Below are 27,999 nucleotides of genomic sequence, written 5' to 3'. Positions count from 1 at the left end.
GGATTGTTCTTTTGACTGTTGAATTTTAAAGTTCTTTATAGCTTCTAAATACTAGTCCTTTGTTAGATATGTGGCTTGTAAATATTTTCTCCCAGTCTGCAGCTTGTCTTTTCATTGCCTTAACAGGTCTTTTGCAGAGCAAGTTTTACATTTTGATGAAGTACAATTTATCAACATTTTCTATTATGGATCATGTTTGTGGTGTCAAGTCTAATAATTCTTAAAGAGTTCTGGGCACGGTGGCTCACGTCTATAATCCCAGCTCTTTGGGAGGCTGAGGCGGGTGGATCACGAGGTCAGGAGTTCAAGATCAGCCTGGCTGAGATGGTGAAACTCCCGTCTCTACTAAAAATACAAAAAAAAAAAAAAAAAAATAGCCAGGCGCAGTGGCAGGCGCCTGTAATCCCAGCTACTCAGGAGGCTGAGGCAGGAGAATCACTTGAACTCGGAGGGCAGAAGTTGCAGTGAGCCTAGATCGTGCCATTGCATTCCAGCCTGGGTGACAGAGTGAGACTCCATCTCAGAAAAAAACAAAACAAAACAAACAAACAAACAACTCTTAAAGAATTCTCAGGGCCAGGTGTGGTGGCTCACACCTGTAATCCCAGCACTTTGGGAGGCCAAGGCGGGCAGATCATGAGGTCAGGAGACTGAGACCATCCTGGCTAATACTGTGAAATCCCGTCTCTACCAAAAATACAAAAAATTAGCCGGGCATGGTGGCGGGAGCCTGTAGTCCCAGCTACTACTGGAGGCTGAGGGAGGAGAATGGTGTGAACCTGGGAGGTGGAGCTTGCAGTGAGCTGAGATTGCCCCACTGCACTCCAGCCTGGGCGACAGAGCGAGATTCCGTCTCAAAAAAAAAAAAAAAAGTGTTCTTAGAAGATTATAAAGATTTTCTCTTATTTTTTTCCTTTAAGTTTTATAGTTTTATGTTTTATAAGTCTGTGACTCATTTTGAGTTAATTTTTGTATAAAGTGTGAGACTTAGGTCAAGGTTTTGTGGTTTTCTTCCCTAAGGGATATCCATTTGCTCCAGCTTCATTTGTTGAAAAGGCCATCTTTCCTCCATTGAACTGCTTGCGTGCCTTGTCAAAAGTCAGTGGGGCATATTTGTGTGGGTCTATTTCTGGATTCTCTCTTCTTTCCATTGATTTTTGTGTCTATCTCTCTGCAGTACCACACAGACTTGATTACTATAGCTAAGCCTTAAAATCAGGTAGACTGATTCCTCCCACTTTGCTCTTTTGTTTTTCCTTCAAATTGTTTTGTCGAATTTCTTTACCTTTTCATATAAATTTTACAAGACTCTTGTCTATATCTACAATAAAATCTTGCTGGGCCTTTGATCGAAATTGTGTTAAGCCTGCATACCAAGCTGGGGACAACTGACTTCTTTACCATGTTGTCCTCCAGTCCTTGAACATGGTACATTTCTCTGTTTATTTAGATCTTCTTTGATTTATTTCTTCAGCATTTTGTAGTTTCCAGCCAATAAGTCTTATACATATTTTTTAAAATTGACACCTAAGGATCTGGTGCAGACTGGCTCACGCCTGTAATCCTAGCACTTTTGGAGATAGAGATGGCAGTATTGCTTGAGGCCAGGAGTTTGAGACCAGCCTGGGCAACATGGCGAGACCCCATCTCTGAAAAAAAAAAAGACACCTCTGCACTAGGCTCTGTACTAGGCACATCCTGCTGCCTGGAGGGTAGAAGAGCCCCCTTGTTGCTCCCTACACACTGCCTCCACTGCATTGCCTGTGTGTCTGGCAGCAGGTGGGGTGGGCTCTGGTGGCATTTTGAAGATGAGCAGTGGTACAAGTCCTGACTTCCCTCCACTAGGCCTGCTCTGACACCACCCAGCTGGGAGCAGGGGTGGCAGTTCAGACTCCTTCACTCAGTCTTTGCTAGCCTGGCTGGTGTTTGACTAGCGTAGAGCAGTTATTGTTTGAAAGCTTTCCATCTTGCTAGGCCACCCCTTTTCCGGTCCTTTGGCTAGAGAGAACTGGTTTCTGTTAGTGCTTGTATTGTCTGTACCGTATTGGCATTGCGTGCTTGCCGACTTCTTCAGCTCCAAGTCTGGGCCGGGGTATGCAGCGCTGTGTTGCTTATTGGGTCCCTTGTTGGTCTTCCTTCTTCTCTCTGCCTTCCAGAGTCTTCTTATGTCTGTTTTTTATATAATGTCCAGATATATATAATTTTTAAATAAAATGTCCAGATAATATTTTTATATAATGTCCAGAGTTTTTAGTTGTACTTATTGGGAAGAATTGGGACAAGTACATCTACTCCACCTTCCTGAAAGTAAAAGCTCTAAGTATTTTTCTAAATGGTGATTTTTCCCCCCTAAGAACATGACAGTGGGTGAAAAAATATTGAAAATTGAAAAGCAGGTATGTTAAAACTCACAGCACTATTTTAGGTTTAAATATTTCATATACCAAAAACATGATTTGTTATAATTTTATTTTCCTGGCTTTAATGGAAGCAAACTCATCAAAACATATTTTTCCAAATCTACTTCTAGAGAAAGATTAACCACTAAAAAGATACCAGCAGGGCACAGTGGCTCACACCTGTAATCCCAGCAATTTGGGAGGTTGAGGCAGGAAGATCATTTGAGCTCAGGAGTTTGAGACCAGCCTGGGCAACAGAGTGAAACTTTGTCTTCAGTAAAAATAAACAAAAATTAGCCAGGCGTGGTGGCGTGCAACTGTAGTCCCAGCTACTCAGAGGCTGAGGCAGGAAGATTGCTTGAGCCCATGAGGCCGAGGCTGCAGTGAGCTATGATCATGCCACTTCACTCTAGCCTGGACAAAAGAGCAAGACCCTGTCTCAAAAAAAAGAAATTTAAAAAATACAATAAATAAAAATAAAAATGAAAAATACACCAAAAAACCCCATGTATTTGGGGTACACATGATTACTTATGCATGAGTCTTCAATATGGTGGGCCACAGCTAGATCCTGTCTTTATTTAAAGCTTTGTTCATTGTGGATTTTTTTTGCATTAATTTTGATTTTTAAAAAAATATTGCATTGAAATATTACTTATTTTGGCTGGGCGCAGTGGCTCACGCCTATAATCCCAGCACTTTGGGAGGCCAAGGGGGGCAGATCGCCTGAGGTCAGGAGTTCGAGATCAGCCTGGCCAACATGGTGAAACCCTCTCTCTATTAAAAATACAAAAATTAGCCAGGTGTGGTGGTGGGCACCTGTAATCCCAGCTGCTCAGGAGACTGAGGCAGAAGAATCACTTGAACCCAGGAGGTGGAAGTTTCAGTGAGCCGAGATCGCACCACTGCACTCCAGCCTGGGTGACAGAGTGAGACTGTTTAAAAAAAAAAAAAAAGCATTGAAATATTACTTATTTTGATGATTGAGGTTTTTGGCCTCCCCTTAAGTTTTGCATGCAAGGTAAGGGCCTCATGGGCCTGGTTGCAGTCCCAGGCTGAGCTAGGCACTCCACAATGTTTTGTTTGGGTAAAGTGGTGGGTGGGCTCTAGAGCTCCCTCACAGCTGTATCCTTACCTCAAAGGGGCAGATTAACTTAGATTTAGAGAAAGGACAGCTGAGGAGGTAGATCTGAGTCCCGCGGAGGTGAAGGTGCTTCCGAGATGGGGCCTTTCTATAAATAGGTTGTAGGAACTTGCAGAAGCGATTGGGCCCCCATTGGGCACAGGCCGTCCTGCACATACTGAACATTCCACTGGGGTGGGGCCTCTGCTCTCCCACTCCCAATGCACCTGTGAAAGCGAAGGTCCCAGAACCCGCATGCCACCGGGACAGGAAAAGGAGCGGATTCCAGGGCTCATGGGAACTGGTCTAATATTAGCGGTGTTTTCTCATCTGGCCCTTGGGACGTCTCTATGGGGTAGGTGGTGTTATCCCTCATTTTGCAGACGAAGCAGCTTGGGCTGCCCCTGGGGAAGAGAGGATGCCTAGCTGTCATCCCAGATCTCTGCATGTCATCCTGCCCTACCCCATCCTGCCTCACCCTTCATTCTGTGTCCTCTCCTGTGCCAGCTCTGGGCACATACCCAGGAATGCCTGGAACACCTTTCTGCTGCCTGGGCTGTGGGCTCAGACACCACGAGAGCAGCTTGATGTCACTCTATTGCCCCTCCCTGGTCGAACACAATGTCCTTCCTCCACCTTCCCAGCAGCCTGCCTCTTGCCCCTGGCTATATTTAGGACTTTCTACAGTCTTTGCCACCAACCCTTTCTTCGGGTTTGAAGAGAGGCCACACCAGATATCTTTGGAAACCCATGGCAGGAGCAAGCTTTTCTCTAGGTACCTCTTATTTCCATCCTCTATCCTGGGTCTCTCCCACCTACTCAGGCTTTGGGTAAAAAGGCCAGACTATTAGAACATCATGGGGGTGGTGAGGCCTGGAGGAGGGTGGCTTACCACCCATTCCAAGAAAAAAAAAAATCCATGCTTGATGAAGCCTCCGGGACTCTAGTGATAAACAGTTATTAGTCAATCTTTCATCAGTGGTTCCTGGCCTCTTTATCCCAAACAACCTCTTATTTATCCTCCTAAGGTTTTAGCTTCCCTCCAGATAAAACTTTCTTAAGGACTACTTTCTTTTTTTTTTTTTGAGATGGAGTCTGGCTCTGTTGCCCGGGCTGGAGTGCAGTGGCCAGATCTCAGCTCACTACAAGCTCCACCTCCCGGGTTTACGCCATTCTCCTGCCTCAGCCTCCTGAGTAGCTGGGACTACAGGCACCTGCCACCTCGCCCGGCTAGTTTTTTGTATTTTTTAGTAGAGACGGGGTTTCACCGTGTTAGCCAGGATGGTCTCGATCTCCTGACCTCGTGATCCGCCCGTCTCGGCCTCCCAAAGTGCTGGGATTACAGGCTTGAGCCACCGCGCCCGGCCAGGACTACTTTCATAGTTTTTAGGTAGTGAAAGATTCATCTAATATTTCTGATCAGCATGAAATAACCAGTTGCTATACCAAAAGCAAGGAAATTTGATGCTTCATCTACTCTGTAAAATTCCACACATGATTTTAAATTATAATAGGCCAGGCACCGTGGCTCATGCCTGTAATCCCAGGACTTTGGGAGGCCGAGGTGGGTGGATCACTTGAGCTCAGGAGTTTGTGACTAGCCTGAGCAACACAGCAAGACCTCATCTCTACAAAAAATGCAAAAATTAGCCAGGCATGGTGGCATGCATCTGTAGTCGAAGGTGATCTGGAGACTGAGGCAGGAAAATCGATCGAGCCCAGGAGGTCTGGGCTACAGTTAGCCATGATCATACCACTGCACTCTGGCCTGAGTGGCAGAGTGAGACTCTGTCTCAAAAAAATAAAAATAAAATAAAAATAAATAAATTATTCCAGGTGCGGTGGCTCGTGCCTGTAATCCTAGCACTTTGGGAGGCCGAGGTGGGCAGATCACTTGAGGTCAGGAGTTTGAGACCAGCCTGGCCAACATGGCGAAGCCCTGTCTCTACTAAAAATACAAAGATAAAATAAAATAAAATAAAATAAAATAAAATAAGCCTGGTGTGGTGGCAGGTGCCTGTAATCTCAGCTACTCAGGAGGCTGAGGCAGGAGAATTACTTGAACTCAGGAGGCAGAGGTTGCAATGAGCCGAGATCACGCCACTGCACTCCAGCCTGGGTGACAGAGCAAGACTCTGTCTCAAAAAAATAAACAACAAACAAACAAATAAATAAATAATAACAATAGCTTTAGGTTCCCCATTATCAGGGAAAAGCCTTTAGAGATCATGTTGTCCAGCTCCTTCATTTTTTACACAGGAGAACTTACTCAGAGATAATAAGTAAATGACATAAGGTTTATACAACAAAACTTCCTTGGGCAACCATGCTTTGCTTTTCCTGGGAGAACATTTAGTGTTAGGGTCAGGAAGAGCTATGGGGAGGTGAGGGCAGCCTGTTGCAAGGGGAGTGGAGGTCTGGGCTGTGGCTGAGGCTGCCACAGATCCTTCCCCCTCCTGACTTCCCAGGCCTGGTGTGCCCTGCGTCAGCTTTCGGGGAACTGGGCTGCAGACTGCTGATGCTCTAGTACCTAGACCCGCAGCCTTGCTGTCTTCTCCCACCCCAGCTCAAGGACCGAATGACACTCCCCCCTCTGTTGGAGTGGATTTTTCTCCTAAAACCAAAGGAGGCACTCTTCTTCCCCAATCTGAAGTTTTTGTATTTTTCTATTACAGACCTGCTCTCTGGTCTCTAAATCTGGATTCCCAATCTACCCTGGGTGCCATAGAGTTGGTAGTTACTTTCCTGGGGGAAGAGGGTAAGGACTTCAACGTTCTGAAAGGGACAGATTTCCGAGTTCCAGATATGGGCGTTCAGCAAATTTCTCAGTCTCTTTTAACAGGCCCTGCTTTGCAGGTGACCCGACGCTTCGGGATCCCAGGGCTGAAGAAAATCATGGACTGGTTTGGCTACTACGGAGGCCCCTGCCGCGCCCCCTTGCAGGAGCTGAGCCCCGCTGAGGAGGAGGCACTGCGCATGGATTTCACTAGCAACGGCTGGCTCTGAGGGCCCGCAGCGTCCATGGCTGGCCTGAGCCCATCTCAGCCTCCTGCCTTGCACTTGCAGCCTGAAGCAGAGAGCGCAGGGGGGATGAGGGCGGCGGGCAAGGGGAGCCGGTAGAGGCTCCTTTGCCTACTTTAGTCCTCCAGGCAGCCTTTCACAGGCACGCCCACGCACATCTCCTATTCTCATTGCCCCGACCTCTCCCTTTTGTATCCTAAACTGTCTCTCTGGCCTGAAGACTGGTAAGGAGCAATTTCTCAATTTGTCCCTCTGCTGTGGATGCTGTCCTATGCCCTGAGGCACATGAAATCAGAAAGGAAGGGCAGAGGTGCAAGTAGGCACAGTCAGGAAATTTTTTTTTCTTTCTTTTCTTTTTTTTTTGAGACAGTTTCGCTCTGTTGCCCAGGCTGGAGTGCAATGGTACCATCTCGGCTCACTGCAACCTCCGCCTCCTGGGTTCAAGCAATTCTCCTGCCTCAGCCTCCCGAGTAGTTGGGATTACAGGCACCTGCCACCACGTCCAGCTAATTTTTGTATTTTTAGTAGAGACGGGGTTTCACCATGTTGGCCAGGCTGGTCTCGAACTCCTGACCTAGGTGATTCAACTGCCTCGGCCTCCCAAACTGCTGGGATTACAGCCATGAGCCACTGCACCCAGCCGGGAATTTGTTTTATTGAAGCGGGGACTACTTAGACTTGGGGCTTCAAACCTGAGTCTAGCACAATGCAGCTGGAAGCCAGGGCTACTCCTACAAACCCAAGTTCTGACTCCTTCCAGGGAAGTATCAGCCTAGGAAACTTGATCAGGAAAGTGTCACTGGTCGCAGCCACAATGCCCTTTTCTTTTTTTTTTTTTTTTTTTTTTTTGAGGCGGAGTCTTGCTCTGTCGCCCAGGCTGGAGTGCAGTGGCGGGATCTCAGCTCACTGCAAGCTCCGCCTCCCGGGTTCCCGCCATTCTCCTGCCTCAGCCTCCCAAGTAGCTGGGACTACAGGCGCCCGCCTCGTCACCCGGCTAGTTTTTTGTATTTTTAGTAGAGACGGGGTTTCACTGTGTTCGCCAGGATGGTCTCGATCTCCTGAACTTGTGATCCGCCCGTCTCGGCCTCCCAAAGTGCTGGGATTACAGGCTTGAGCCACCGCGCCCGGCCACAATGCCCTTTTCTAAATCTGTTTTCATTCATCTCCTATTCTGGTGTCTAGCCTTGATTCCAACCACTGAAAGCACGGAGACAGCTCCGCGGCTTGTCAGATTGGTAAATAGTGACACCTGGTGGATAAATGTTACATTCTAGAAGACTATTCTGGTCAGCCTAGGTCTGAAACACTAAGGGGACTTCCTCTGAGATAGGGCCATCCTCTTGCCTACAGGCACTCTGCTTTTATTATTAAAAATAATCACTTTGTTACTATAATAAAATTTAACAGGTAAAATTAGTGTGACTGTGTACAGACGGACACTCTATTGCTATGTAGATCTTAGGTTTCCTGGCCAGATGTCAAGAACCTTCCTAAAGGCAAGTGAACTCTGATGGTCTGACTTCTCCCAGCTCTAAGAGCGGCCCCAACAATACTGGGCCAGCAGGCATTCACTTACTGGAGGCCTAGGGAAGGGGTAAGAGGCAAAAGAGAGCAACTGAGCTATTTAGAAACACTTAGCACTCTTATTTTATTTTTTTTGAGACAGAGTCTTGCTCTGTCATTCAGGCTGTGTGCAGTGGCACGATCTCGGCTCACTACAACCTCCGCCTCCCAGGTTCAAGCAACTCTCCTGCCTCACCCTCCCGAGTAGCTGGGATTACAGACGTGCACCACCACGCCCGACTAATTTTTGTATTTTTAATAGAGACGGGGTTTCTCCATTTTGATCAGGCTGGTCTCGAACTCCTGACCTCAGGTGATCCTCCTGCCTGGGCCTCCCAAAGTGCTGGGATTACAGGCGTGAGCCACCGTACCCAGCCAGCATCCTTTTTGATTAAAGTGCTAAGTGTTTAGGGCCGGGCAGCACTTTGAGAGGCCGGGCAGCACTTTGGGAGGTGAAGAGTTTGAGACCAGCCTGACCAACATGGCAAAACCCTGTCTCTACTAAAAATACAAACATTAGCCGGGTGTGATGGCACACTCCTGTAATCCCAGTTACTTGGGAGGCTGAGGCACAAGAATTGCTTGAGCCCGGGAGGCAGAGGATGCAGTGAGCTGAGATCATGCCACAGCACTCCAGCCTGGGCCACAAGAGCGAAACTCCATCTCCAAAAAAAAAAAGATGCTTTCTCCAAAATATTTAACATTTTTCAGTGGTAATATTTGACTAGTGGCAGAAAAATGGAGATACATTTAAAAAAATTACTCATTAAAAAGAAAGTGTAAGGTTAAAAAGAGAGGTAAATAGACACTTGTTTAGGGCAGAGGCTAAAGGAGAGAAAATAAAAGATCTCAATCTTCAACCCAAAACCAGGCTCTGAATGGAACTAAAGCTTGGGGCTTAGTGCCTGGGGTCCTCTCACAGGCAACTTCCAGAGGAGCTGGGCTCAGAAGAGAATCAAGTTTAGAACTTGGGGGAATAGTTAAGGCTAGGCAGGCAGGGTAGTGTACTGAGTAAGAGCTCAGCCTCTGGGCTTAAACAGGTCTGGGTTTAAGTTCTGGGATCTGCCCCTTAGTGTCTATGGGACCTTGGAGAAACTGCTTAACTTCCCTGAGCCTCATCTGTAACACAGGGATAATAATAGTACCTGCCTCCAACAAGGATGCATGTAAACGGGTCAGTGTGGGGGTCAGTGTTCCACCACTCTCCCACTGCAGGGAAAGGGAAACTCCGGCAGGAGTGGACCTGCCAGAGGTAACCCAGCAGGTGTGGCCATAACTAGTCTCAAGACTTTGGCACTCTGATGCTCAGGGTGAGAGGGGTCCAGTAAAGGGAGACGGAGTCAGAAAGACTTGGTTACAAATCCCACCCAGCTGTGCCACCTACTAGTTGCGGCAGCCTGAGATTGTCTGATTCAAGTAAGAAAAAAAAATTCCTATGTCCTCTGTAGAGGCTGAGAAAATTAAATGACTTGATATAGTAAAGTGTGCAGGGTCAGTTCCAAGGGCTAATCTGATTAACTTTTACAAACAGTAAATGGGTTGATATTCATGAAGACGCAGGGCCAGAAAGTCAGGAAAACTAGGTATAGGCAGTTCTGGTGATTTCTTTATTCTTTATAAACACCTTTTTCTACAGTACAATTCAGAGAATAAATAGAGGCACACGGCTATAACTTCCACCACCATCTGCTGTTGAGGAGACATTTAGTGTGAGGCTAGGGGGCTAGAGGTGGGGAACGTATTTAGGTACCAGGGTAACGGGAGGCCTCCGTGATAAACTGCAGAGATCCCATCAGTAAGGTCTGACTGCGGCCTGACGGTCAAGGCTCGTGATAGAAGAGCTACAGTGAGCCAAATGTTCCTTTAGTTCCCTACAGTCCTAGAGTAGGTCCAGTTCTACCAAAACCCCAGGGGTTCGGGTGAGTCTGATTTATCGGTCCACTGGGAAGAAACTGTGTCAGCCCAAGCCATCCCTATGAATTCAGTTCACTCCATGGTAGGGCCTGAAATGGCCTAAATATTCTACCCTTTTCCCTGGAGTTAGTCACATATACAATTAATAAGATTACTGTTTACATGAGTTTTTTTCTTGACTGTCCCAAAAAGGGATCCTGTTCCCCATCTAAGGAAGGAGAGAGGCACACACATGGGGATTATCTGCTGTAACTTGGTGAAGGAAGACAGTCTGTCTTCTAAAGGGAGGAGGAAATAGCACTCTTACCGAATCCTTCTCGGGGGCATAGGCAGGAATGAATACCAGTCTGATCAGACCAAGTGAAAGCCTGGAGCTATGATTCCAACCAGCATGAGGAGTAACATACGGAAAAGCTCTGCCAGCCAGGCACAGTGGCTCACACCTGCAATCCTAGCACTCTGGCAGGCCCAGGCAGGAGCATCGCTTGAGCCCAGGAGTTTGAGACGAGCCTGAGCAACATAGCAAGACCTGGCTCATTTTTTTATAATAATAAAATAAAAGGCTGGGCGTGGTGGCTCACGCCTGTAATCCCAGCACTTTGGGAGACCAAGGTGGGTGGATCACGAGGTCAGCAGTTCGAGACCAACATGGTCAACATGGTGAAACCCCATCTCTACTTAAGAAAATACAAAAATTAGCCAGGTGTGGTGGCGCACTCCTGTAGTCCCAGCTACTCAGGAGGCTGAGGCAGGGGAATCGCTTGAACCTGGGAGGTGGAGGTTGCAGTGAGACGAGATTGCGCCACTGCACTCTAGCCTGGACGACAGAGTGAGACTCCATCTCAAAATAATAATAATAATAATAATAATAATAATAATAATAAAATTAAAGAAAAGCTCTGGCCTTGACTTTCACAGGGCTGCTCTACTGAGCCACCCATATCTTTTTCCTGTTTCTCCAGGGTAGCACAGAACACTGGCCCTAAGGTGGGGTAGAATCACCTGCCCCAAAAGCAGCAGAATGAAGGTTCTGTATCACTTGGCTGAAAATGAAGCAGAAGGGTCACAGCAGGCTGCACTGGGTAACCCGAGGTCTTAGGAACAGAGTATCAACAGTGAGAAGAGGCAGTTCCTCTGTCCTCCAGCACACAAGGGTCAGGGAAAGACAGAACCACCAATGACTGAGAGCGTCCGCTGGCCAGCATCCTCAGCACTTTTCTGCGGTCCAGTTCTGGAATGGCAGGTGACAGGGCACATACAAGACCTCTGCTCCACTGTCATTGTCAACTCATCTCAGCTCTGGTTCATTTGTTCACCTCGAGTCAACAAGGGGCGCATGGCTTTACCCAATACTTGTCAGCTGGTGCCCACTGCGCTGTCAGGCAGTGAGATTTCTGGCTGACTTGGAGGCGCTCTGGGCCCGCTGAACAACGGCAGAACACTTCTCACGCCGCAGCAGCTTGTTGTTCTCAAAGAGACCTTCATTGCGGGGGATTCCATGAGAACCATCGGGGAAAGTCAGCAGGCCTTTGAGGAGGGCAGAGAAAACATGGGAGTAACAATGGCGTTAATGTCTCAAAGGTGAGCTTGATACGTTGAGGCTGAAGAAGAGAAAAACTCCCAGCTCTACTCAGGAGTACTCTACCGGTGAGTTCAATGGATAGGCGTCAGGGATGGCCGCTATGGATTGCTGGACACCCGCAGGATTAAAACGAAACAGGTATATTTCCACCCATATTATGCCCACCTAAGTCACCCATCCTGCTGGGCTGCAACTTACCAAAACCATCTACTCTGCCATTTTTAAATTCCCCCTCAAAGGTCATGTTGTCGTATCGAACGAAGACTCCGACGCCATTAAACTTGCCCTGGGCAAACTCCCCCTCATACCTGCAGAAACACCAGAAGTTAGCCTTCAGTGGAAAGTTAGCTGTCCAGATTAATGGAGTTGAGCAGCTGCTGATCTCTGTTATTTAATAATGCCAAGGAGCAAGCCGATTCCACCTGTCACATAGATCCATCTACCCCATCTATTCCCAACCAGCAGAGAAGGATCAGAGAGTATATATGCCATGAAGCCCTGATCTCAACGAAAGAAAATAGGACGGGAATGGGAGTGGGGTGGAAAGTCACTCACTTGGTTGACATTTCAAATTTTAGGTCCACTTAAAAAATAACCAATAAAAGGACTACTTATTCCTCATCTGTGTTCTGCAGGGAGTGAGACAAGCTCCGGATTGACCAGATATTTACCAGTGTCCCATTTTTATGTCAGACCCTCTCTTATTTAAGGCTAAGAAAGGAATGACCTCATACCCACCTTGAACCATCTGAGAAGGTCAATACCCCAACGCCATTAAAGAGCCCATTCTCAAAATGACCCAGGTAGGTGCCACCATCTGCAAACATCAGTTGACCAAAACCATGCCTGCGGCCTGAACAAAGAGAAGGACAGGTGTCAGGTTGGAAGGAGGCAGTTTCAGGGTCCCTTCTTACTCTTCTAGCATCCCTTACCTGCCATCACCCTACCCACAAAGAAAACAAGAGAAGCAGTGACATTAGCAGGGCAGAGGATTATTAGCCAGAGTCAGGCACTGGGAAAACCTGGCTCCTGGGGCCTTTCCATCTTATCACTACAGATTAAAGCAGGTCTACCCAAGTATGAATAAGAGAGCACTTAAAAATAACAACAGCTGACCAGGCGCAGTAGCTCGTACCTGTAGTGCCAGCATTTTGGGAGGCCAAGGTGGGTGGATCATGAGGTCAAGAGATCAAGACAGTCTGGCCACCATGGTGAAACCTCGTCTCTACTAAAAATACAAAAATTAGCTGCGTGCAGTGGCGCGTGCCTGTAGTCCCAGCTACTCGGGAGGCTGAGGCAGGAGAATCACTTGAACCCGGGAGGCGGAGGTTGCAGTGAGTCAAGATCGGGCTATTGCACTCCAGCCTGGGCAACAAGAGCGAGACTCCGTCTCAAAAAAACAAACAATAGCCGGGCGCGGTGGCTCAAGCCTGTAATCCCAGCACTTTGGGAGGCCGAGACGGGCAGATCACGAGGTCAGGAGATCGAGACCATCCTGGCTAACACGGTGAAACCCCGTCTCTACTAAAAACTACAAAAAAAAACTAGCCGGGCGACGTGGCGGCGCCTGTAGTCCCAGCTACTCGGGAGGCTGAGACAGGAGAATGGCGTGAACCCGGGAGGCGGAGCTTGCAGTGAGCTGAGATCCGGCCACAGCACTCCAGCCTGGGTGACAGAGCGAGACTCCGTCTCAAAAAAAAAAAAAAAAAAAAAACAATAGCTGGCTGGGTGCAGTGGCTCACGCCTGTAATTCTAGCACTTTGGGAGGCCGAGGAGGCAGGTGGATCACCTGTGGTCAGGAGTTCGAGACCAGCCTGGCTAACATGGTAAAACCCTGTTTCTACTAAAACGACAAAAAATTAGCTGGGCACGGTGGTGGTGTGCTCCTGTAATCCAGCTACTCAGGAGGCTGAGGCAGGAGAATCCCTTGAACACAGGAGGCGGAGGTTACAGTGGGCCGAGATCATGCCATTGAACTCCAGCTTGGGCAACACGTCTCAAAAATAAATAAATAAATAAATAACAATAGCTAACATTTATATTTATAATGCCTTTACTATGTGCCAACTTCTCTTTTTTTTTTTTTTTTTTTGAGACAGAGTCTCGCTCTGTCACCCAGGCTGGAGTACAGTGGTGCAATTTTGGCTCACTGCAACCTCTGCCTCCTGGGCTCCTGGGTTTAAGTGATTCTCCTGCCTCAGCCTCCCCAGTAGCTGGGATTACAAAGTGTTGGGATTACAGGCGTGAGCCACTGTGCCTGCCCTAAATTACTGAGTCTTGAGAAATTGTACAGGTGTGACGTGACCTTGCCTCCTTCAATCCCATGCCTTTCTTCCTGGTTTTCAAATACCTGGTGTCCCCTCTAATGTGGTCTGTTAGAGGAGAGACTTTCTAAGGCTCTACTGGGTGGGCTGTATCTACCACAAGAACTCCCTTGAATTCTGTTTGAAAGGCATGATTACTCCTGCAACATCTTGCTCTGTTTTCTGGTCAGTTCAGAGAGTAAGCACAGCCCCACTGACGTAACGAAGCTCAAACCAGTGCTGCCAATCAGGCTGTTAGATTTGCCCAGCAGCTTTAAGGTGCTAATGGGGTACTGGTTTTTTTTTTTTTCCTCAGAGAGGCAGTGTAGTTAGATGTTGAGGACATCGAGTCAGGCTGCCTGCTGTGTATGCCTTCTTGTTCTACTACTTAGAGTTCTGTGATCTTGAGTAAGTTACTTAGCTTCTCCTTGCCTCAATTTCCCCATCGGTTAAATAGGAATAATAATAGTATGTGCCTACCTCATAAGGTTGTCATGAGGATTAAATAAGATGATAAATACAAAATGCTCAGAAGAGAGGCTGGCATGGGCTGGGTATGGTGGCTGATGCCTGTAATTCCAGCACTTTGGGAGGCCGAGGTGGGCAGATCACCTGAGGTCAGGAGTTGGAGACCAGCCTGGCCAACATGGTGAAACCCATCTTTACTAAAAATACAAAAATTAGCCGGACGTGGTGGTAAGTGCCTGTAATCCCAGCTACTCGGGAGGCTGAGGCACGAGAATCACTCGAACCCAGGAGGCAGAGGTTGCAGTGAGCCGAGATCGCACCATTGCACTCCAGTCTGGGCAACACAGTGAGCAAGACCTCATCTCAAAAAAAAAAAAAAAAAAAAACCAGAAAGATAGAACTCATTCCTGGAGGTTGAATTAAAAATAGCATTTTCAAATTCCTTTATTTAATCCTAAAATGGAATAAAGGAAAGGCAGGCACTATGTGGAATTAAATCCTGGAGCTGAAAATGAAAACCCATAAAGTTGGCTACATATGCTGATGTATTTGTCCTCCAGCAAATGAAGTGTTCATCACTGGACACTCCCCAGGGGTCCTTCTCACCCTCCTTCCATTCGCCACGATATTCCTCCCCACTGGAGTAGGTGAAGGAACCTTTTGTCAGGGTCATGGTGACAGATTACAGGATAAAAGGACGAAAACTGTAGGAAATAAGCAGAGGAGAACCAGTGTCACGGAATGGCGGGAGGAAAGGACTGCAAAGCAATTTTGTAGATACATTCTAAAGGCCACCAGCCTGGTAAGTGTATGCTGCCTTAGGTGCATTTAACCAAAATACTCATGTCTCCAACAACCACCAGCACCATCAACTCCACCTCTACCCAAGTGCTCTTATCCTCCTGCTTATCTTAAAAGTTTTCAGCCAGTTCCTATTTTCTATGACCTGGGATAGAAATGGAGAATTAATCTACAAATATTTACTTGATACCTACTACATGCTCAGTTGATGTATAAAATACAGTATCTTCCCTTGATGAGTTTATAATCTAGTTAATAAGACTAACAATTGAAACACTGAATTATGCCAGAGATAATGTGATTAAGTGCCAACTTGGATGGCAGAGATTAACAAAGACATGAGATGGCCAGAATTTAAAACAAGCAGACAAGCAGTGGAGAAGGCAAAGAGCAATTCCAGAATCAGAAAACATAGGGAACAGGCCAGGGGCAGTGACTCACGCCTATAATCCCAACACTTTGGGAGGCCGAGGTGGGCGGGATCACCTGAGGTCAGTAGTTTGAGACCAGCCTGGAACATGGTGAGATCCTGTCTCTACTAAAAATGCAAAAATTAGCTGGGCATGGTGGCGGGAGCCTGTAATCCTAGCTACTCGGAAGGTTGAGGCAGGAGAATCACTTAAACCTGGGAGGCGGAGGTTGCAGTGAGCCAAGATCACACCACTGTTACTCCAGCCTGGGTGATGGAGCAAGACTCTGTCTCAAAAAAAAAAAAAAAAAAAAGGAAAACATGGGGAAACCAACACTCAAAGGGCGAGGAACACTCTAAGGGCAATGTGAACACGAGATGTTCCATTGCAAAATGAGAAACCTGGTCTCATTACAGTTGACGGTTTATTTGGGGAGTAATAGGAAATAAGCCTGTGTAGGTACATGTAGCCACAATCTTAAAGTTGAAGACAGGCCAGGTGTAGTGACTCACACCTGTAATCCCAGCACTTTGGGAGGCTGAGGTGGGAGAATCACTTGAGCCCAGGAGTTTAAGATCAGCCTGGGCAACATAGCAAGACCTCATGTCAAAAATGTAAAATTAAAAAATAAAAAATAGGCTGGGCACGCACGGTAGCTCACGCCTGTAATCCCAGTACTTTGGGAGGCTGAGGTGGGCAGATCACGAGGTCAAGAGTTCGAGACCAGCCTGGCCAACATGGTAAAACCACATCTCTACTAAAAATACAAAAATTAGCCAGTTATGGTGGCAGGCGCCTGTAATCCCAGCTACTCAGGAGGCTGAGGCAGGAGAATTGCTTGAACCCGGGAGGCAGAGGTTGCAGTGAGCTGAGATCATACCACTGCACTCCAGCCTGAGTGACAGAGCAAGACTCTGTCTCAAAAAAAATAAAAATAAATAAATAAATAAATAAATAAATCTGAAAAGAACCTCACGGGTTTAGTCCAACCTCTCATTTTATAGGAGAAACAGAAGCCCAGAGAGGTAATCAAGTTTGTTGGCAGCCTCCCCTGACTATGCTAGTCCTTTTTCCTTGTACAGCATAGCCTCTGCTTTTAGCTCAGGCTAATTCAAAGAGACCTTTGAAAGCTGGGCATAAGAGTTTACAGCACATGAGGGAGGAAAAGAGGCGGCCTCTGCAGGTTTGTGAACCAGGATGTAATGTGATGAAGGCAGTGTGTAAGGAAAATGAATGTGGTAGCGTGAAGAGGGATGAATTGAAGCAGCAAGTCCATAGTCAGAAAAGCTTGCAAGGAAGGGAAATATGATAATGCAGCAGATTGTAAAAATGGGCAGAGTTATTCTCCCTCTGTTCATGACCCTACAATGTGACAAGGCAGATCCTCCCATTAAGAGACAGAGTTGGCCAGGTGCGGTGGCTCATGCCTGTAATCCCAGCACTCTAGGAGGCTGAGGCGGGTGGATCACCTGAACCAGACTGGCCAGCATGACGAAACCCTATATCTACTAAAGATACAAAAGATTAGCAGGGCGTGGTGGTGGGTGCCTGTAATCCCAGCTACTCGGGAGGCTGATACAGAAGAATTGCTTGAACTTGGGTGTCACAGGTTGCAGTGAGCCGAGATTGCACCACTGCATTCCAGTCTGGGCGATGCAGTGAGACTCTGTCTGAAAAAAAAAAGAGAGGCAGAGTTTATTTATTCCTCCACCCGCTGGATCTGGGTTGGCTATGTGACTTGCTCTGGATGATGAAATGTCCGCAAAGGTGATCTAGCAGAGGTCTGCAAAGCACCTGTGCACTAGGCTTGCCCTCTTGCTATACTTGGACCTGTTCTGCCCCCATGTAAATAAGCCCAATCTAGTCTACTGGATGGTGAGACTCTATCCCAGCTGGCCACAGATGAACAAATAGCTCAGGCAAGACCAGAAGAACTGCCCTTCTGAGCCTAGCCCCAAACTAGCGACCACAGACTCACAGGATAAATAAATGGTTATTGTTTCAAGCCACTGTGTTTTCTGGTGGTGTGTTATTACCCAGAAAAAGCTACTGATACATTCAGGCATGAGTCTGGGAGATCACAGTATAATGGGAGCAGAAGGAACAACCAGGATGGATACATCATAGGAAAACCATCAGTAATATTTGGGGACTGGCTCGATATGGCTTCCACTAGTGGTGAAAAGATGTATTGAAGGATATCCTATAAGAAGGGAACTGCACAGTGGCTCAAGCCTATAATCCCAGCACTTTGGGAGGCTGAGGCTGGCAGACCACTTGAGCTCAGGAGTTTGAGACCAGCCTGGGCAACATGGTGAAACCCCATCTCTACCAAAATTACAAAAAATTAAAAAAGTTAGCCGGGTATGGTGGAGTGTTCCTGTAGTCCCAGCTACTTGGGAGGCTGAGGTGGAAGGATTGCTTGAACTCAGGAGGCAGAGGTGCAGTGAGCCAAGATCACGCCACTACACTCCAGCCTGGGTGACAGAGGGAGACCCTGTCTCAAAAAAAAAAAAAGAAGAATAAGGGAATTAAGATAACCCCAAAATCATTAAATATAAACAGAGGCAAATAGCATGTCATTTGATATACTAAAAAATACAAGCCCTATTTCTTTTTTAATTCCCTAGGTCTTTTCATTCATCACTTCATCTTTCATTTACTTATCTATTTATTTTTTAGAGACAGGGTCTTGCTCTGTCACCCAGGCTAGAGTGCAGTGGCAAGATCATAGCTCACTGTAACCTCAGACTCCTGGATTCAAGGGATCCCGTCACCTCAGTCTCCAGGGTAGCTGGGATTACAGGCGCACACAGCTACCTCCTCATCTTTTCCAGATCTAAGCAATACAATGTTTTTTCCAGTGATTTTGACATGCAGATTCCTAGGCCCAAACTCAGACTTACTGAATCAGATTCTGTATAGTTAGAGCCCGGGAACCTGCAGTTTTAATAAGCACATCATTAGATCCTTACTTCAAAGCTTGGGGCCTACCACTACAATAAACGGAAATACTGTGTGTGAAAAGTTCTCTGAACGATAAATAACTGTTGAAAAGTCCTCTATCAACCAAGCATGGTGTCTCATGCCTGTAATTCCAGCACTTTGGGAGGCTCAGCAGGGACAATTGCTTGAGCCCAGGAGTCTGAGGCTGCAGTAAGTCATGACAGTGCCACTGCAGCCTGGGTGACAGAACGAGACCCTGTCTCAGAAAAAGGAAAGAAAGGAAAAAAAAAGTCCCCTCTGATTAGTAAGTAACCTAGAGTCTGACCCTGAGGCATCTGACTGAGTTCCAACAGGACAAGGACACATTTTCCTCAGAGTACTGGGGCCAGACCTGGCAGACAAACAGGAAAGAATTCTTTTTTCTTTTAGAGACAGGGTCTCATTATGTTACCCAGGCTGGACTTGAACTCCTAGGTTCAAGAGATCCTCCAATCCCCTCTTAGCCTTCGGAGTAGCTGGAACTACAGGTGCATGCCACTGCTCCCAGCTCAAAACAAGATGGGTTTTTGTTTTTTTTTTGAGACGGAGTCTTGCTCTGTCGCCCAGGCAGGAGTGCAGTGGCGCAATCTCGGCTCACTGCAAACTGTCTCCCGGGTTCACGCCATTCTTCTGCCTCAGCCTCCCGAGTAGCTGGGACTACAGACTCCCGCCACCACACCCCACTAACTTTTTGTATTTTTTAGTAAAGACGGGGTTTCACCGTGTTAGCCAGGATGGTCTCGATCTCCTGACCTTGTGATCCGCCCGCCTTGGCCTCCTGAAGTGCTAAGATTACAGGCGTGAGCCACCGCTCCTGGCCGCAAGATTCTTAAATCTTGGGGGCCTGGCGCCAACAGCTAGCTTCCTTTTTCTTCAAGACCCAGAGAAGCCAAAACCTCATCCAGTCAAGATGGAGTTCCAAAGAGTGGGTTCCATAGTTTCATAGCACAAAAGGGGTCTGGTATATTTTATACAAAAGTGATGCTTTAAATATTCAACTAAAACAACACATATGTTAAATTTACTTTCTCCACATTGTCATGGTGGACAGTGCTAGATTTATATTCCAATTCAGTTGGCATAACCCTCTCTAATAATCAATTGCACTAACCCCAGAGAAGCTGTCTGAAATACCTTTATAACAGAAGCTAACATTTACTGACCTCTTATTGTGTTCCATCAGTGCTGTTTGTTTGTTTTAAGAGATGGGGTCTCACTGTTACCCAGCCTGGAATGCAGTGGTATGATTATAGCTCACTGCAGTCTCAAATTTCTGGGCTCAAGTGATCCTCCCATCCCATCCTCTCCAGTAGCTGGGACTAGAGGTATGTGCCAACACACCCAGCTACTTTTCAAATTTTTTGTTGAGATGGATATTGCTATGGTGCCTAGACTGGTCCTGAACTCCTGGCCTCAAGTGATTCTTCCCCATCAGCTTCCACTGGTGTGAGCATCAGTGTTTTTTGTTTTGTTTTGTTTTTGAGACAGAGTTTCACTCTTATTTCCCAGGCTGGAGTGCAATGGTGCGATCTCGGCTCACTGCAACCTCCGCCTCAGCCTCCCGAGTAGCTGGGATTACAGGCATGCGCCACCACGCCTGGCTAATTTTGTGTTTTTAGTAGAGATGGGTTTTCACCATGTTGGTCAGGCTGGTCTCAAACTCCTGACCTCAGGTGATTCACATGCCTCGGCCTCCCAAAGTGCTGAGATTACAGGCGTGAGCCACTGCGCCCGGCATGAGCATCAATGTTTTTAAATGTTTTAAAATGTTATCTAATTTCATCTCACAACAACTTTTTGGGGTGGGTATTATTATTATTTCCACTGTAGGGATGAGGAAACTAAGGTGCAGAGAGGATAAGTAAATTAACTAAGGTCATACTTTAACATGTGGAAACTAACACGTGAAAGTTAGAATCAGAGCTCTGACAGCTGACCTTGCTGGCTCAAGTTCTTGCACTAACTTGCTAACTCATACCATCCTATCTTATCTGGCCTCCCAGGATAATACGGTGGTGTTGTAGACTCTGAGCACAGAAGGACTTGAGTTCAAATCCGAGTTCACTGTATAATTATGGGCAAGGTATTTATGCATCTCTAAATCTCAGTCTCCTCATCTGTAAAGTGGAGATAATATATGTATTTCACAGAGTTGGCAGGTGGACTCAGTTAAATATCTGAGAGTCAGTGGGTGACAGGAAAGAAAAATAAAAGAAAGAAAATGACACACACTAAGTACCTAGAACACTGCCAGGGTCCGTCCACTAAATGTTAGTTTCTTTTCCTCTTTCAAAGTTTTACACTTAAACTCACACATATACTTACTGTAATGAAAACTTCTCTAGGTCTTTCCTCAGTAAAAATTGCTACCAATGTAATTCAAACAACACTCCGAAAAAGAAAATCTCCGCAATTTTGACTAAAGAGCTGAATACTAAGTAGAGGAGAAACAAACTATAATTGCTACCCATCCACTCTTTATCAACATCCTACAGGATATTTGCATTTTGGCCTTATGTCATAATTATTATTTTTTTTTTGAGATGGAGTCTCGCTCTATCGCCCAGGCTGGAGTGCAGTGGCGCGATCTCAGCTCACTGCAAGCTCTGCCTCCCGGGTTCACACCATTCTCCTGCCTCAGCCTCCCGAGTAGCTGGGACTACAGGTGCCTGCCACCACGCCAGGCTAAGTTTTTGTATTTTTAGTAGAGACGGGGTTTCATCGTGTTAGCCAGGATGGTCTCGATCTCCTGACGACCTCGTGATCCGCCCACCTCAGCCTCCCAAAGTGCTGGGATTACAGGCGTAAACCACCGCATCCGGCCCGATTTTTTGTTTTTCAGGAGACAGTCTGTCGCTCTGTTGCCCATGCTGGTGTGCAATGGCATGATCATAACTCACTGCGACCCCGAACTTGTGGGCTCAAACAACCCTCCTGCCCCAGCCTCCGTAGTAGCTAGGACCATAGGCACACACCACCATGTCCGACTAATTAACTTCTTTGTAGAGACAGTGTCCCACCATGTTGCCCAGGCTAATCTCATACTCCTAGCCTCAAACAATCTCTGGTCTTGGCCTCCCAAAGTGCTAGGATTATAAGCATGAGCCACTACACCCAGCCTCACGACTTTTTGTTTTTCTTTTTAAGAGAACAAGCAGGACGGGCGCAGTGGCTCATGCCTGTAATCCCAGCACTTTGGGAGGCTAAGATGGGTGGATCACCTGAGGTCGGGAGTTGAAGACCAGCCTGGCCAACATGGTGAAGCCCTGTCTCTACTAAAAACACAAAAATTAGCCAGATGTGGTGATGGTTGCCTGTAATCCCAGCTACTTGAGAGGCTGAGACAGGAGAATCACTTGAACCTGGGAGGCGGAGTTTGCAGTGAACCAAGATCATGCCACTGGTTTCCAGCCTGGGTGACAGAGCAATACTCTGACTCAATAATAATAATAATTAATAATAATAACAATATGCTGTGATGCTTGTTCTCTTTTTTTTTTTGAAACGGAGTCTCAGACATTGTCTGGATTTTATGACTTTTATAACTAACCATGCTAATATATAATATATAACTAACCACAGCTACTATATATATACTACTATATATGTAATATATATTATATAATATACAATATATATAATATATAATATATATTATATATAGTATAATATATTATATATTGTATATAACATAATATCTATAATATATAATATATTATATATAATATATAACATATGTTATATTATATATAATATATAACATATATTACATATATACATATTACATATATAACATATATATAACATATATTATATATAATATATAACTAACCACAGCTACTGACCTAAAAAGGAATTTCACCAGTAACCATGGTCATTGAGACAAATCTAGTTTAACAAAATATAGCCAGTGCTGATGAAGACTGAAAGCTCAATACTTCTTTTTTTTTTGTGTGGCAGAGTCTGGCTCTGTCATCCAAGCTGGAGTGCAGTGGCGTCATCTCAGCCACTGCAATCTCTGCCTCCTGGGCTCAAGCCACCCTCCCACCTTAGCCTCCTGAGTAGCTGGGACTACAGGAACATGCCACCACACCCAGCTAAGTTTTGCATTTTTTGGTAGAGACAGGGTTTCACCATGTTGCCCAGGCTGGTCTTGAACCCCTGGGCTCAAGTGATATGCCTGCCTCAGCCTTCCAAAGTGCTAGGATTACAGGTGTGAGCCACCGTGTCTGGCCCAATACTTTAATAAGAGATGCAAATCAGTATTTGTATCAGTTATCCAAATCATCTTTTTAAAAAGAATATATGGCTTAGGGGTTTAGGCTACAAATATACCCATGGAATCCAGTCACAAGCCAAGATGATTCACACTTCTAAACAGACACTCACCCTTTCTGCACTCCTGATAGATTGGTTGCAAAGGATCAGTCCAAACATTTACATAAAAGAAAATTACTATTCTGTCCCTGTAAACCAATATACTATTAGTCTGCACTATAGACTACATTCCTGCTGTCTTCATTTTCTTCTGCCCAACATTTCTTTATTATTATTTTCTTATTTTCAAACAGAACTCTGAGACAGTAACAAGAATTTTTGTTTCCATTCTATTTATCTTTTTCTAATTTTCAGAAATCAACTTATTAAAGAACATTTTTGTATTCACAGTAACCTGTGTCCAATTTAAGAGGATTAAGAAAAAAAAAAAGGCGGGCGCGGTGGCTCAAGCCTGTAACCCCAGCACTTTGGGAGGCCGAGACGGGCGGATCACGAGGTCAGGAGATCGAGACCATCCTGGCTAACACGGTGAAACCCTGTCTCTACTAAAAATACAAAAACTAGCCGGGCGAGGTGGCGGGCGCCTGTAGTCCCAGCTACTCTGGAGGCTGAGGCAGGAGAATGGTGTAAACCCGGGAGGCGGAGCTTGCAGTGAGCTGAAATCCGGCCACTGCACTCCAGCCTGGGTGACAGAGCGAGACTCTGCCTCAAAAAAAAAAAAAAAAAAACTGACATAAAGAGGAAAAGGGCCAGGCATGATGGCTCACTCTGTAATCCTAGCACATTGGGAGGCTGAGGCAAGAAGATCACTTGAGCCCAGGAGTTCAATACCAAGCTGGGAAACATAGTGAGATCTCATCTCTACAAAACAATTCAAAAATTAGCTGGATATGGTGGTGCATGCCTGTAGTCCCAGCTACTCAGGAGGCTGAGGCGGGAGGATTGCTTGAGCCCAGAATTTGAGGCTGCCAGGGTGAGCAGTGACTGTACCACACCTGCACTCCAGCCTGGGCAACAGAGCCAGACCTTATCTCAAGAAAAAGAAAAGAAAAACAAACAAACAAACAAACAAACAAAAAGGATGGGGCGGTGGGGGAGATCCAGTTAGAGAATACTGGTTGGAGGCAGCGACCCTAACTACCCACATGTCTCCCCAAAACCCCCTTCCCAGGGTACAACAGTCTTGTGAAATTATTTCAGTAATAAAGCAGTTCATAGGCTTTTAGAATCCTAAAGAGAGGAAAACGAAGGCTTTGATGAACAAAGATTAACCTTGTTAAGAACCTAGAACAAAAAGTCAAATACTCTTTTTTTTGTTTGTTTATGAGACGGAGTTTTGCTCTCTCCCACATGCTGGAGTGCAGGGGCAGGATCTCGGCTCACTGCAACCGCCGCCTCCCAGGTTCAGGCAATTCTCCTGCCTTAGCCTCCTGGGTAGCTGGGATTACAGGCGCCCGCCACCACGCTCGGCTAATTTTTGTATTTTTAGTAGAGATGGGGTTTCACCATCTTGGCCAAGCTAGTCTTGAAATCCTGCCCTCGTGATCCACCCGCCTCGGCCTACCAAAGTGTTGGGATTACAGGCGTGAGCCACCACGCCCGGCCTAAATATTCTTTTTTTAGGTGTTTTAAAAGGAGCTCGAAATAACTGTTTTTCATTGTAAGTCTAACCTCCTCTTTCCTCATGTGAAAAGTAAAGAAATGTATCGTTGCTATATGAAGGGTTCGTTTAGGAAGACTCTGGGATGGTTAGATTGAAGAAAGTGGGAAGAAAATTGGCGCCAAAAAGAATATTAAAAAAAAAAAAAAAAAAAAGGCGATGATGACCTGACCTGGGGATGATTGGGACTAGGGAGTAATACTGCCAGAATACGATCCCATTTCACGGGAAAGGGAATGCCTGGGCTGGACTCCGATATAGCAGCTATTCCTGCTGGTACCTAAGCAGTTCAGAGATGCTAGACTGCAGGGATACCCCCCATCAACGAATTGAAGCATCCCATTCCCCAGGCTTCCATACGTGGGAGTTCTCTCCACCAGCAAGATAAAGACGGGTCCAGGGAAAACAAAGCCCTAGACCATAACAAGGTAACACCTTCTCACACCCCATTTTCACGTTCCTGCCCGGTTGCTTCCTGCTATCCCGGTCCGCTCTCCCGCCCGACAGGGTCTAACGCTCCCACGGGTCTGCCAATTCCCCTGATGCAACCCTCCACCCCCTGCTCGCTAACCCCAGTCCAGTCGGCTCTCCTGGGCCTCGACCTCCGCGGTGGAGACTAAAGGGTTCAGGTTTGGGTCCCCCACAGGCAGCCGACCTCGGGTCAGCGTATCCGAGGTGGAGCCGCATCCCCGAGCGGGGTCATCTCGTGCTGGGTTCCTCAGTGCCCACCTGGCCGATCACACTCTTTCCCAGCCCCCTCCCTCCTGCGCCTCCAGCCAACCTGGGACTGGCCTTTCGGGATGACCGTCACGCCTGGACGCAGGGCTCCAGCGCCTCGGACTTTTCCTCTGATGGGCTCCAGGCTGCCACCTTGCTCTCCGCCACCTCCACCAGCGCTTGCCCCACTTGACGCCGCCATCCCGGGCGACCGCACTGGGCACAATTCCCGCTGCCCATTGGCTGTTACCTAGGCAACCGGGAGCAACGCCACTCCGCATTGGCCCAGCCCGCCTCCGCGCCATCTTTGTGCGGGGCGGAGTGTTTGCGAACCGGAGCTGACTATGTGAAAGAGGGGTGGTCCCACCTCTGCCACGCAGATAAGACAGAGGATCCAAATCTGGCCTACCCCAAGGCCGTCTGGTTGAAATGGCAACCCCAAAGAAAACCAAACCTGCGCCGGAAGCAACAGTGACCATCAACGCGAGCAGCTGTGATCTTTCTCCAGTCCCCACTGCTGAGTTTAAGACAGATCCTAAATCCAGCTTCAGAGACGCAGCTTTGTAAATTGTAATGCGCTGGGCAGGACAGCCTCCAATAACTCTGTGCTAGACATTGTGATATCAAGACACTTTTGCATTCATTATAGGAATTTGTGCTGTCCTTGTCATTACCTAGATCCTTTTTGTTTAAAATATAGTACCTGGCCAGGCGCAGTGGCTCACATCTGTAATCCCAGCACTTTGGGAAACTGAGGCAGAGGAGGATCACTTGAGCCCAGGAGTTCTAGATCAGCCTGGGCAATGCAAGAAGACTCCATATCTATAGAAAAAAAAATTACCCAGCCTGGTGGTGTGTGCCTGTAGTCCCAGTTACTCAGGAGGCTGAGGTGGGAGGATCCGTTGAGCCCAGGAGGTTGAGGCCGCAGTAAGCCATGAATCTGCCACTGTACCCCAGCCTGGGCGACCTACCAAGACCCTGTCTCAAATAAATAAACAAACAAACAAACAAATAAACTGCAAACCAAAAAGTATCTGAGACAGGTCTCAATTTAGAAGTTTATTTTGCCAATGTTAAGGACATCCCCGTGACACAGCCTTAGAAGGTCCTAAGAATGTGTGTCCAAAATAGTTGGGCCACCGCTTGGTTTTATACATTTTAGGGAGACATAAGACATCAATCAATACATGTCAAATGTACATTGGCTTGGTCCCGAAAGGAGGTGGGGGTGGCAGGTTCCAGCATGTAAGTGGATTCAAAGATGTCCTGATTGACAATTGGTTGAAAGAGTTTAAAGACCTGAAACCCATAGAAGGGAATGTCTGGGTTAAGGAATTGTTACTAAGATATGCACACACACACACACACACACACACACATAATTGTGGAAATCAAGGTTTTTATTATGCAGAGAAGGCTACAGGTAGCAGGCTACAGAGAGCATAGATTGTAAATGTTTCTTTGGTTTTTGTTTTGTTTTGAGACAGGGTCTCCCTCTGTCACCCAGTCGGGAGTGCAGTAGCTGGATCATGGCTTACTGCAGTCTTGACCTCCCAGGCTCAAGTGATCCTCCCACCTCAACCTCCTAAGTAGCTGAGACTACTGGTTCATTCCACTATGCCTGGCTTATTTTTGTATTTTTTGTAGAGATGGTGTTTCCTTATGTTGCCCAGGCTGGTATTGAACTCCTGGGCTCAAGCGATCCTCCCATCTCTACCTCCCAAAGTGCTGGGATTACAGGCATGAGCCACCATGCCTGGCCAGGGTTTCTTATCAGATTTAAAAAGGTATCAGACTCTTAGTTAGTTCTCTCCTGGATCAGGAAAAAGACCTGGAAAGGGAAGGGGATTTTCTACAGAATGTAGATTTTCACCACAAAAGACACCGTTGCCTGCTATCATGACAGTTGGGGTCTGCTATCTGTCAATGCTGGTATCATTGCTACGAAGAGTCTGCTGTGTCAACCTTAAGTTCTCTGCTTTAATGTTTTTTTTTTTGTTTTGTTTTGTTTTTTTTTTTTTTTTGAGACAGAGTTTTGCTCTTTTTGCCCAGGCTGGAGTGCAATGGTACAATCTCGGCTCACCTCAACCTCCGCCTCCAAGGTTCAAGCGATTCTCCTGCCTCAGCCTCCCGAGTAGCTGGGATTACAGGCATGCACCACCACCCCGGCTAATTTTGTATTTTTAGTAGAAACGGGGTTTCTCCATGTTGGTCAGGCTGGTCTTGAACTCCTAACCTCAGGTGATCCACCTGCCTCAGCCTCTCAAAGTGCTGGGATTACAGGCGTGAGCCACCGCGCCCAGCTATCTGCTTTAATGTTAAATGCTGGTCCTGAATTCCAAAAGGAGGAGAATATAATGAGGTATGTCTGACTCTCACTTCTCATCATGGCCTCAACTAGTTTTTCAGGTTAATTTAGGAATGCCTTGGCCCAGAAGAGGAGCCCATTCATTTGGTTGGGGGGCTTAGAATTTTATTTCTGGTTCACTAGATAGATAGATAGATAGATAGATAGATAGATAGATAGATAGATAGATAAATAAATAAAATATAGTGCCAAGACTGGAGCAAATCTTCCCAAATACCATGCACATCAATCCGTGTATCCATATGTTTATTTCTTAAACAATGTGAGTACAGCATGATGTTAGGTTCTGACAGGCTTGAAAAGCCATGATTGCTACTCTTATGGCATTTATAATTAGCTGAGTGTGGTGACAAGTGTCTGTGGTCCCAGCAGTCGGGAGGTTAAGGCAAGATAATTGCTTGAGCCTG

The 27,999-nt window shown here is 46.5% G+C and overlaps 2 protein-coding genes across 5 annotated transcripts in view; one reads left to right on the top strand and one right to left on the bottom strand.

The window, feature by feature from the left end:
- Nucleotides 1–11,055, top strand: part of HOGA1 (4-hydroxy-2-oxoglutarate aldolase 1) — a 32,417-nt gene extending 21,362 nt beyond the window's left edge. For 2 of the 3 annotated variants that reach the window (XM_030941515.1, XM_010389551.2), the window contains one exon: nucleotides 6,379–6,937. In XM_030941515.1, coding sequence (XP_030797375.1) covers nucleotides 6,379–6,528 — 150 coding nt within the window. In that variant the 3' untranslated portion in view covers nucleotides 6,529–6,937. Of the gene's footprint in view, nucleotides 1–6,378; nucleotides 6,938–10,982 lie in introns of those variants that run through there. The other variant, XM_010389552.2, reaches the window with a different exon arrangement.
- Nucleotides 9,693–25,529, bottom strand: MORN4 (MORN repeat containing 4). 2 transcript variants are annotated; one of them, XM_010389554.2, is made up of 5 exons: nucleotides 25,289–25,441; nucleotides 14,980–15,077; nucleotides 12,341–12,455; nucleotides 11,801–11,910; nucleotides 10,843–11,547 (listed from the first exon to the last, which is right to left on the bottom strand). In XM_010389554.2, the coding sequence occupies exons 2-5, from the start codon at nucleotides 15,044–15,046 to the stop codon at nucleotides 11,399–11,401; spliced, it is 441 nt and encodes a 146-aa protein (XP_010387856.1). In that variant the 5' UTR covers nucleotides 15,047–15,077; nucleotides 25,289–25,441; the 3' UTR covers nucleotides 10,843–11,398. The 2 variants fall into 2 exon arrangements, with proteins under 2 accessions (XP_010387855.1, XP_010387856.1); XM_010389553.2 differs by lacking the exon at nucleotides 14,980–15,077 and having other exon boundaries at nucleotides 9,693–11,547; nucleotides 25,289–25,529.
- Between the last annotated feature and the right edge of the window lie 2,470 nt (nucleotides 25,530–27,999).

The sequence above is a fragment of the Rhinopithecus roxellana genome, chromosome 11 (genome assembly GCF_007565055.1).
Source record: "Rhinopithecus roxellana isolate Shanxi Qingling chromosome 11, ASM756505v1, whole genome shotgun sequence".
Lineage (NCBI taxonomy): Eukaryota > Metazoa > Chordata > Mammalia > Primates > Cercopithecidae > Rhinopithecus > Rhinopithecus roxellana.
The sequence above is the reverse complement of the archived record's forward strand: the minus strand, read 5'-3'. Positions and strand labels throughout refer to the sequence as shown.